Here is an 11,514-nt window from a genome sequence, read left to right as displayed (position 1 = left end):
TGGCTTTATAGGAAGCCAACATTTAAAAAAAAAAATAAGGATGCTCTAACATCGTCAGTGTCTTCCAGTCAAAGAACAAGTTGAGTTTATTACTCACCGAACTGAAGGAGGATACACAGCATGCAGATCTAGGGGGGCTCTCAGTAAGAAGGTATGTGAAAGGTTTGGGCTTTCCTTGGGTGATTTGGGGGGAGGAAATGCAGAAGCAGAGTTTCCTTCTAGATTTCATGCTGTTAGAGAGGGGGAAATTTTGTGATGCTGTTAGAGAGGGGGCACCTTTATCTCAATAAAGCTTGTCTGTAGAGAGAAGAGACTAGAACCCAGATAAAGTTGTACTTGGTAAAGAAGTAGCTGCTTAGCCGAGAGAGGAGTGTTTGTGGCATTTTGAAGGTAGCACCATGACCTTATTTTTGTCTGTGCTTATACAAAATTAGGAAGTGGTCACGCTTTGTCTCATTTTATAGTGTCAGCGTTGCCTTGTCTGAGGTTGATATTCTGTGGGGATGTTTCTGTCCTGCAAGAGGATAACATGGCCCAGCTGTGAGTGCTGGGCTGGCTTCTGGATGTCAGGGACTACTCTTTGCTTTTCTCAGCAGCTTTCAATGCAGGTATCTTTTTGGCTCCTGGAAGAAATACCGTTTCATCTTAGTGAGCACTTGGTTGCAAGTGCCAGAAACTCAACGTTGTTTAGGCAGAAAGGGAGAATGTATGTGGTCTATAACCAAATGGGAAAAGGGCAGGGATATAACTAGCTGTCGAGGAGAACTAGAACAGGAACTCAAACACCACCACACCTCATCCCTACTCCTTTCTCTACATTAGTTAATGCCCTTGGTTTGTACTGCTAGAAGGGGGGGCGGTGTGTGCACGGGATCTCTTAGGCTCCCAGTTCACGTCCACAATCCCAGTTTCTAAAACCTCAGGAAAGTCCTCCGATTAGCCCAGTTTGGGTTATATGTCCATGCCATGCCATGGCAATGGGGTCCTGTGGTTGGCAGCACCCACCAGAACCAGGTAGATAGAATGCTGTTCCCCAAAGAGGGGAGCTGGACAGACCCAGCGGTTCATGACCGCCATTTGAGACCTGTAGAACTGGCCTACTGAATACGCTGGACTCGGTGAAAGTGCAAAAAGGAATCTGTGTTATTCTTTCTCCTGGTAGAAAATTCTGCCATTTGGATGAAACCTCAGGCTTGTCATGGAGCTTTTCAGACACTCTTAGAGCGTACAAAGGGTTGTCCAACTTCATCATCACAAACCTCTGGTCCAGCAGTAATAACAAACTCTTGCCCAATTAGGCTTCTCTACTTCCCCAGCTGGGGTCTGCTTCCATCTGCTGGAAGACCCCATTGAAGGGGGTGATGGTGTTGGCGTCTTGTCTCTCTCCTCATTCCACCTGCTCTCCCACTGGCTAACTGAACACCTCTAGAATCTCAGGCGTTCAGAACACAGAGGAATGAAGGGACAGGTACATTTGACCGGTATGGGCATGATCTGGCCTCTGGGCCTTGGCAGCATAATTCTGGGTGGCTGGCTCTTTGTGTCATGGGATGCTTTTGTCACTTCTTCAGTGATGCAGCATCTTCCCTTGGAGCCTAACCCACAGGCGAGGCATGGCTGTGGTCAGCCACTCCCAGCACAGATTCTTCATGTGACTTCCTGGCATCTAATAAAATGAATTCAAAACTTTCCATCACTCTGTCTCCACCCAATCTTTCAAACTTGTCTCCACTATAGCTGTATACATCTAAGGTGCTGATTGGTGTTCCTCACGGGTCTTCCAAGATAACATCCCATAAAAGGGCCCCTGCGAAGTAAATGTGGGAAGCACTGTATGCTATGTCCTCCTTTCAGAAATACACAATGATCATCAGGGTATTACAAAGCTAAGATGTCCTGCTTTAAAGGTAGGTATTTAACTTTCTATGATCAAGGCATTCCCTAAGCCAATTTGATCATAGAACCCTTCTTATCATTTGACTTGTTAACATCCTGCTTCCTGCATGTTCTGCATACCACACTTTTGCAAATCTAACCATAAATGGTAGACTAAAGTTTGTAGCAGTGGACACAGAAAGGAAACAAACACATTCCATTTTGTGAAAATATATGTTTACCATCCAGAAATTTTATGATGTTTCTGGGGGAGACCACAAACAATAGAGAATCGGGGATTCGGAATGCCCCAGAATTTCCTCTAACCTCCCCCAACTCTGCAGTAACTATTCCAAGAATATGCTGCAACTCCGTTAGCAATGGTCCAAGGAGTTCTAGCCCCCATTGAAAACCTTAGTTCACATTTGAAGTTGTGTGTGTGTGTGTGTGTGTGTGTGTGAGAGAGAGAGAGAGAGAGAGAGAGATGTTGCTCTTTCTTCTCTTGCTTCACTTCCAACACACAGTAAATAGTCACAAAATATTTGCTAGTGAATGATTAAAGAACCAAGTGAATGAATACACCCCGAACTTGAGCCACCTGGAACTGCTTGCGGTTTTGCCCACATGCCTGTCTCTCTCACGTTTCCATCTGTATGTAAATGTGGTTCTGCTTTCACGGCTGTCCTACATCCTTTTCTTGGCAAAAGCATGAAGTTTCAAGGGTTAGGTCAGGCATCGGCTTCTCCGATAAGGAGATCTAACCCTTGGCCTAATCTGACCTAACCTTGAAACTTAGAGCCTTCCTAAACACACCTCTTCCTTGGGATGAGTTAGTTGGGTTTTATCCTGTGCCAAGCACTCTTGGATAGAAGAGCTCAATCTCTTAAACAGTGTGAGTGCCTGCAAAGAGTCTACAGAGGGATGTAGACTTAACCTTAAGTTAACCTTATGTAACTTTAAGACCCACTGTGGCCCGTGCAAGAATCTGTGCAAATCCTGGATAGAAAGGGCTTGGTGTCAGCCATGTGACTTTGGAGGAGGCTCTTGGGTCAGAGCGTTTTCTCTGCTCTACTTGTTTACAGAAGATAACCTTTCAGCGCAAGGGGACTTGAAGACCTATTCTTCTGCTCTGGTTGTTTTGGTGTAAAGCAATCTTGACTGGAATAAACATTGGGTCAAGTGACATCGTCCTTCCTCAGAGAAACCCTGTTACCTAAGCAGTGGTAAGAAACAGAGGGTCCCTCTAGACTTCCCTGATAACAGTTCCAACTTCCCAGATTGGCCACTTGTGTGATTCTGCAGCTCCTGATGTAACCTCTCTCTAGTGGCTCATCTGGCATTTTTCTGACCTTGAAGTGTGTGTGCTCCCAATACCAAACCTACCCCAGAGGAGAGTGGAACAGGCAGAACTACCCCCTACTCTCACCCCCACACTTACTGGGAAACATTTGGCGATTTCTGAACACAAGGGAGGTGCTTAAGGGATGGTCTAGGGGTGGGAAGCTGGAGTTTCTGTTAATCTTGGCACGGTATGTTTTGAACATCCTATCTTTGAACAAATTCCAAGGGGTGCCATTGGGTCCACTTCAAACTTTAAGGACAGGTTTGCCTATCACATAGTACATCCTCCCTGTTCCTTCTATCTCTCTTGTTTCTCTTATCTGCTTTTGCTATTCTTTTCTCTCCTCTCTGTTCTACACCTGGTACGGAGGCATGCTTAGGAGAAAAACACAAATCATATTAATTTAAAAAATCCCTCAGAGGAAAATGTTATTGTACCCTTGATCTATCCTTTTAGGACCATACTCTACTGCAGAGTGGCTAAGCTGCTTGGGCAGTATTACTCTTGAACTTGTAAACACCAGAATGCATTCTTCTGGGCAGAAATGTAGGGGAAAGGGTCATTGGGCCTTCATGGGGCAAAAGCTTTTTTCCAAGCCCAGGTATCACTTCTCAGCTTGGCTGTACTTGGAGAAGATTACACTTGCGGATGTTATCAAACAACACCAAACAGAAGGGAATCCCCTATCTCTCTAAGATGTGGCTGAGTGAAATACCTCGCATATACTTTGCAGATTTAAAATATATGTATATCTATTCAAGTCCTTAGCCCATTTCTTTTCCTTAACCCATTCTTAAATCAAGTTATTAGGTTTTTGCGTGTGTGTGTGTGTGGGGGGGCGTTGTTCTGTTTTGTTTTGTTTTGCTGTTGAGTTACAGGAGTTCCCCTAGAACCAATTTTGATGTGTGGTGGTGGTGGTAGTGTTCCTGCACTACTAAGCAGTTCTCCAACACCAGCTGGGTGTCCTACAATTCAACTCAGTTCCAACACTGTCTCCTGGGAGGTAGGGTCAGATCCCATAGTTTAAGGGCTCAGTCCTGCAAGACTGTTTTCCCCACCCCTCTACTTCAGAAACCAGTCACAAGTCCAGGGTGTCCCCAGTGCTTCTGACAGACCAGCTACAGATCAATGACCCCCTTCTTGGGTTTGACCCCTTAGTGAGTACTACGGAATGTGCTACGATTATAAAGCAGGATAACTCTTATTTCTCCTTTGCTGATGATTAGTTGAGGAATGGACTTTTAATCTAGTTCTAGCCAATGAGACTCAATTGGTCAGCTTGAGAAGCTTCTGGAAAGTATTTTGTTCCTTAATGAGAGGAGAATGAAGGAGTGGGCTGTACCTTCTTTTTGCTTTGAGGGAAAGATGGTTGGTGCTGAGGGTGCCATCTTGGGACCACCAGGAAACACACCATACATAAAACACTGTGACAATGTGTGAACAAAAAAGACAAAAAAAAGATTTGGCATCTGTGATGATGTTGGCAATTTAGGGCACCATTCTCAGAACCAGTTTATTGCGGGCTTCTTGCTCTGTGAGTGCTTGAGCCACGACTGATGAGAGCACCTTAAAAGCCTCATCAGTCGGCTCTCTCCTCTCTCTCTGTGTATCTGTTCCGATGCCCAGTAGATTTAGTCATGATCTATTCATAATCTCTGTGATCTAAAGCTGCTTTTTGATCAGTTTAAAGTTGTTCTTGTTTTAATATTTTTCCTTTGGTAGAATCCAGAACCCTTAATCAAATACAAAGACAATTTTTCCTGAGGCTTTTGAGGTTTTGATCTAGTTTACTTTTCTTTTATTGTGTTTTTCATAGAAAGCAAATGATATGAACTTACTGAAAATATTCAAATAGTACAAAGGTAAATACATCTGGAAGTAAGTGTAGCTATAATTTCCCTTCAGATCTTCCCTCGCGGTTATTCACTGTAACCTGAAATTATATGATAAACATTAATATCATATAATAAAATGGTATATAATAAAAACTAGCATCTACTGAGAGCTTACCCTGTGCTAGGCTCTGTTTCAGTTGCCAAGCATGTATTAATTAATATAACTCTCAGAAAGTACCATTATTTCAGATAGGAATTATTTGCATCCCTGGATTATAGTTGAGGAAACTAAGCGACAGTAAGAGGCATGGGTGTTGATCCATGGCAGAGACGACATGAACCTAGCAAGTCTCGCTCCAGAGTCTAGCATACTGTAGTGTCTCTATTGTGGTTGTTTGTAAATATTTGTTGCATCAACAAATGTCTTTTACCATTAAGAAGCTTTAAATTTTTTAAAAAGATTTATTTATTCATTTGAGGAGCAGGGAGGGGCAAAGGGAGAGAGAGAGAAGCACTCCCCATTGAGTGCATGGAGCCTGAGTCAGAGGAGAGGCTCCATCTCACCACCCTGAGCCAATACCAAGAGTCTGAAGCTCAACTGACTGACCCACCCAGGCGCCCCAAGAAGCTTTAAATTTTTTTATAATCAAATCTGATAGTCTTTTTCCTTGCAGGTTTTGGCCTTGGTGTCATGCTAAGTAAGGCAGTTTAAATTCTTAAACAGATTAATCACTCAGGTTATTTGTTTTAAGTTTCAGGTTTCCAAAACATAACATTTCTTCATAGCAACCTGGTCATAACTTCCTAATATCTTTTCGGTGATGCAGCCAAGCATCATTATACACATCAGAAAACCAATGCATCTAATTGTTAATTAGCCAATATAATCAGAAGAGTTTTATCACAGAAAACACTGCTTTGACATAGTCTTCTGAAAAATCAACACTGCCACAATTAGAAGCAATGGTTTACTGCACTTGCTTTCATGACTACACCTGAGCTAGCTCTTTGTGGTACATCACCTGGGGCTCATGTTATGAGAATGGTAATTAACAGAGAAGCCTGGTAACATCTAACATCTGTCTGAAAGACTGTTGATGGATGAACAATGGCTGTAAAAGACCTAGCATCTTGCTAGGAATTGTTTACCATGTTTCCAATTATAGGCCATTTTGAAAGGACCTTCAAACAAAATGATCAATCATTCATTCATTGTGCCTTCCTCAGGAGGCTGGGTGGCCAGAATGTTTTATCCACTGCTTTCACTGACAATGATACTTCTTCCCCTGTCCTTTATATGACTCCTGCCATTCTCTGTATAGATTTGAGACAATTATGATTTTAATTTGTATCCAGCTTTATAGAACAAATACCCCACTGAAGATGTTCATAAACATACCAGCCAGATAATATGATCACGAAGTACCCCAATAATTAATTAATACCCAGATAGTGTATTAGTTTCCTAGGGCTGCCATAACAACGTGCCACAAACTGGGTGGCTTGAAACAACAGAAATTTATTCTGTCATTGTTCTGGAAACTACAAGTTGGTATCAGGTGCTGGTAGGGCCATGCTCTCTCCGAGACCTATAGGGAAGAATCTCCCTTGCCTCTTCCTAGCTTCTGGTGATGGCTGTCAATCCCTGACAGTCCTTGGCTTGCAGATGCATCATTCCAATCTTTGCCTCTGTCAATACCTGATATTCTCCCTCTGTGTTTGTCTTCAAATTTCTCTCTTCATCCTCGCATGGCAGCCATATTGAATTAGGACCCATCCCTCTCCCTCTGCCTCTCCCCCTCCCCCCATCATGCTCTCTCTCTCTCTCTCTCTCTCACTCACTCTGCTCTCTCCCTCTCAAATAAATAAATAAATAAATAAAATCTTAAAAAAAAAAAGAAAAGGAGCCCAGCACCAATAGCTTTTTATACTTTACTGGATTCATATTTAAAAAACTGTTTCATCTATGTTTTAATGGCATAGAAAATATTGTGTGAAAAAAACGGGCCTTGACAATGTTGAGGGGAAAACAAATTCAGAAGAGTGTCTTACAATCAATAACGTCATAAATTCAATGGAGTTCAGTAATTCTTGATTTTGAAATAAGGTTTTTATCAACACAGATGGCTTAATTTGCTGAAATGGATACTACGTCTGTAAAGTTTGCCCTTTGTTAAAAAGCAGCACAAACTGGAAAAGGATACTGTACCTGGGTAATTTGTCAAATAATTCATATTACCAGGTCTCTGCTGTGGAAATACTCAGTTTATCTGTTTCTAAGTCTTTTTATTTTTAAAGATTTATTTATTTACACTAGAGAGAGTGGGGGGGAGGGCAAAGGGAGAGAGAGAGAGAGAGAGAGAGAGAGAACCTCCAGCAGACTCTCTGCTGAGTGCGGAGCCCAACGTGGGGCTCGATCTCAGGACCCCGAGACCACAGCCTGAGCCGAAACCAAGAGCCGGACACTGACTGAGCCAACCAATGCTTCTTGGTTTAAAATTTACTTGGTTATCACCAAAAACTAATGATGTAATATATGGTGATTAACATAACAATAAAAAAATTAAAAAAAAATTTACCCGGTCAGATATTATAAAAGCTACACCAGCTTTCTTTTCATTAGAAATAGGCCACTTTCACACAAACTGAGGGTTAGGACTTCAGCATATCTTTTTGGGGGACATGATTCAACCAAGACAGATAGAATACATGTAGACACATCTTAGAGGTAGAATACTTTCAAGCCGGGTTCTGGAAGAACATGAGCTTTTCTGTAGTCTTATTAACAGTACATACTTAAAGAAAAGCATGTGCATAGAAAGGAAGTGGTTAGTGATGGAAGCATAGAAATATCTAAAATAAGGTTGCCCTTCTAAGAGGGAGAGGGTGTTGGCTCTATGGTTACTTGTCCCTTTGGTATAAAACATATATATATATATATATATATATATATATATATATATATATATATATATATATATATATATATGACTTACTCCCCTTGATTTCATTCTCTGCTTACCTAACAATCTTCCAACTTAATTTGGTCTTAACGGGAATTCCTTCAAAGGAAAAGAGCAGAAAACAGCTCTGCAGTTGTGTAATTATTAGTTAACACATTTGAATATGGGCTTATACACCAGTATTTTTTGAGTCAGGTTAGTGGAGCTCCATCCTAAGAGGCCGGTCAGCTTTGAAGGTCTTGAGCTGATCAGATTTTTCGAGTCTGAAAAATCTGTCTGAGATGTGGTAGCAAACAAGTACTGCTCCCCAGGAACTGGGTGACTTGAACCAGGCTTCACTCAGCAGTGGTTCCCCTTTGCTGCCTGTCCCTTCAAGTTATAGTACATATGTTCAGACTCAATCAGACAATTAGCAGCTTAAACACTGAAAGTGCATGCTCTAGAAATGATCTCTACTTGCCTTGAGGATTTAATTGTTCGATGAACTAGAATCAAGATCCTTATGAAATAAACAGAAATCTTTAGGAAACAGATTTACAATCTTGAATGAGTGCTGTATGAAAACAGAAACAGTTCAATGATCTAATGCACTTCACACACCTCTGAGGCCACCTGATGAGTTGCTACAAAAGAGAAACAATGAGAATATGAGAAATGTTGATGGTCCAAAACCACGCTGCTTCTGGTTTCCTTGCATGATGACAGAGTTGGTGCCGCTTGCTTGATTTGACCCTGAGACCTTGGCCTCTAGTTTCTAGATGTGTCTGTTACTTTTCCCCACTCTTACCCTCATTTTGATTCCTCACGGTGTGCTGGTGCTTTATATGGGGCAACTGCATGCTCTTTCCCTTCCCAGCATCCGAGGCCTTTTATAATCTGACCCTTCTCTACCTTGTCTCTTACTTCTCTTAAGCACACATGTGTTCTTCTTTCCTCAAGCTCATGCTGACTGCAGCGCCTGCCTTGTTTTCTGGGGCACTCACCTGACACTTAGCTTGTGATATAAAGCTGATTATTCCACATTGTGGGGAGAGAACTTCTCCTTTTCTGTATCTTGATGCTTAACACAATCTTGAAGTAGAAAAGTGCCCAGTGCATGTTTGATCATAGTAGTTGGTTGCAGAAAAGGGCTCATGATAGGTTGGCTGTCTTCAAGCCAATGAAAAGCTTGGCATTATTATAGAAATGTCCCATGGCTCAGAATCCAGTTTGATAACTTCCAAAAGACTAACGTATATAGTCATGAATATCAGTTAATTTATTCATTACCAGCCTTATTCATTTCCTTTCCTCACCTCAAATCAGAAAATAAACCTCCTGAGATCAAAACAGAAACTCTCTACCAAACATTAGTGGATAAACCCTGTCAATATCTTATTTTTAAATCTTGCTCAAAATTGACCCCACGCTACTGCAGATATATTCACACTCATAACTTTATCTTTCACACATATTTCTTCAGATTCAGCAAAATGCAATTTATTCCACTTAATAAAGAACTCTTACCTTTCATTTCTGCCTTTGAGTTTGTATCCAGTCAGTCTGATTATAGTTTGAGTTCTCAAACATTTTAGTTATAAAATCTCTTGGTTCACTCCGATAGGTATTTTGAACGCATGCATTGAATATGGATTTTACTATCAGAGCCCAGTCTTCTTTCCAAGTTCTTGGATGAGGCACCTTGCTGTTATTCCCCTATGTCATCTTTAGTGACACACGTTGAACTTGGCCCTGAGGTGGCAGGAGTGGGCACTGCTTGTTTCAAGTCCACCCGCCTGAATACACGTTTGTACTAACCTTCCCTCATATCAGAGGGCTGGCCATCTTCCAGACCCTGGCCCATTTGGTCTTGCCAAATCTTTTGACAAGATCGTTTGGAGCCAGGGTTATCTTTCTCAGGCTGATGGAGAAATTGCAGTGTTCCTTTAAGGCACGAATCAAGGAGGGGAGCGAGTGTATGCATTGTGGACACAGCCCCAAGCTGCAGTCTGGGGCCCAATTAGCAATGAGCTGAGCAGGGTTTTTGTTTAGCTTAGCAACGGCCTGCGCGGCCCCGGGGGCCCGTTGGGGCATTTCCGGCGGGCTGAGGCCCAAGTCACCCTCCAGCCCGCGGTGGCGCTGGGCGGCTGCGGCACGTCGCCTCCGTGGGCTCCCAGACCTTTGGCCCTCGCGGGTCTCGAAGCACTAGGCAGAGAAGGGGCTGCTGCCCACAGAGGGCGGCCGCCGCGGGCAGTCGCAGCACGCCGCGGGCCGACCAGGCTGTCGGGGCAGGTCAGTCTAAAGCTGCGCGGGGCTGAGCGCCGCGAGAGGTTCCTCCGCCGCCGGGAGAGCGCGCCCGAGGCCCCCCAGGCTCCGCGGCGGGCGGGGACCCCAGGACGCCCGCCCCAGCCCGGGGCAGCCGGGGCCGGATCCCTGAGGGCGGCGCTGGATGGAGCCCAGCAGCCCGGCTTCCTGTGGTCTGGAGGTTCAGGCAGCAGCGGGAACAGCATCTCCAAGACTGGGACATGAAGGTCGCTGTGTTAGACCTGGGGTCTCTCTTTGCCAAAATCTTCAAGACCTCGCCGGCCGCCGCCTCCAGCGCCTCGGGAGGCGCCGCCACCGCACGGCGGGAGGGCTCCAGCGCGGGCGCCTCGCTCCGCACCGCCCCGACCCTGACCCCTTTGCCCGCGCGGGCGCCCGACTCCCCCTCCGCCTCAAGGGGACCGCCCGCCTCGCTCCATCCTGCGCTCACCGCCTCTTACCCCAGGGTCTCGGTGGCTAGCCGCGCGGCGGAAGCAGTAGGGAGCCCCCTCTCGCTGCCCGGTAGTCCGAGAGCAGCCAGACTTCAGCCCCTGCCCCCGAGCCCCTCCAGCGGGGGCTGCAGCGCCGCGGGCTCCCCCGCCCCCCTGGTGGCCTCGGCGCGGCGGTCCGCGGGCGCTGGCGGGGTCTGCGCTGCGCGGTCGTCGGTCTGGGGCGCCGCGGGCAGCAGCAGTCTAGCCGCGAGCCCACGGAACACCCGCCGGTCTGGCCCCGGAGAGCGAGAGCCCGGCGCTTGGATACCCCCTGGGCCTGGCCCCAAGACTCTCTTCTTCACCCTGCCGCACATCGGCGAGGAGCGGGCCTCGGACGGCGACTCGGACAGCGACTCGGAGGCCGGCGGAGACGCGTGAGTAGCAGCGGGGTCCATGTCTGTCTTGGTTGGGACGCCTGCCCTCTCCCTGCCACACCCACCTTGCCTGGCGCGGGTTAGAAAATCGTGCTATTTGCAAGTAACTCCCACTAACTCCCCTGCCCCCCCCCTTGCACCTTATTGCTTGGCTTCCTCTTCTTTTCAAACACACGCTGCGACGTGCTTTTGCTCAACTTTGTCAAAGATAATCCTCTGCTGTTTATTAGCGGAGAGGGAGGAGGACCAAGCAGGGCTCGAAGGAAAGGACAGTATTTTGTTTCTCTTCTGCCTGAAGCGTTCATTTAGATCGTTTGATACCCTGGTTTCCTTGGGGACTTGAAAGGAGTCCCT

At 45.4% G+C, this 11,514-nt stretch overlaps 2 protein-coding genes across 4 annotated transcripts in view; one reads left to right on the top strand and one right to left on the bottom strand.

The window, feature by feature from the left end:
- Positions 1 to 5,095: 5,095 nt before the first annotated feature.
- Positions 5,096 to 10,522, bottom strand: LOC118356704 (dapper homolog 3-like). The gene is made up of 2 exons (XM_035726028.1): positions 9,522 to 10,522; positions 5,096 to 5,150 (listed from the first exon to the last, which is right to left on the bottom strand). Exon 1 carries the CDS (start codon positions 10,502 to 10,504, stop codon positions 10,043 to 10,045), a length of 462 nt encoding a protein of 153 aa, XP_035581921.1. The 5' UTR covers positions 10,505 to 10,522; the 3' UTR covers positions 5,096 to 5,150; positions 9,522 to 10,042.
- The window catches only part of FAM149A (family with sequence similarity 149 member A), a 70,126-nt gene continuing 68,996 nt past the window's right edge, over positions 10,385 to 11,514 (top strand). For 2 of the 3 annotated variants that reach the window (XM_027598269.2, XM_027598270.2), the window contains exon 1: positions 10,385 to 11,160. In XM_027598269.2, coding sequence (XP_027454070.1) covers positions 10,520 to 11,160 — 641 coding nt within the window. In that variant the 5' untranslated portion in view covers positions 10,385 to 10,519. The remainder of the gene's footprint in view (positions 11,161 to 11,514) is intronic. The other variant, XM_035726026.1, reaches the window with a different exon arrangement.

This window comes from Zalophus californianus, chromosome 2, assembly GCF_009762305.2.
Source record: "Zalophus californianus isolate mZalCal1 chromosome 2, mZalCal1.pri.v2, whole genome shotgun sequence".
In the NCBI taxonomy this organism is placed as follows: Eukaryota; Metazoa; Chordata; class Mammalia; order Carnivora; family Otariidae; genus Zalophus; species Zalophus californianus.
Note: the sequence above shows the minus strand (reverse complement) of the source record. Positions and strands in the feature narration are given on the sequence as shown.

Bases quoted from the DNA above. Each gene is read 5' to 3' on its own strand.
- LOC118356704 (XM_035726028.1), bottom strand. From the start codon at position 10,504: ATGCTGTTCCCGCTGCTGCCTGAACCTCCAGACCACAGGAAGCCGGGC.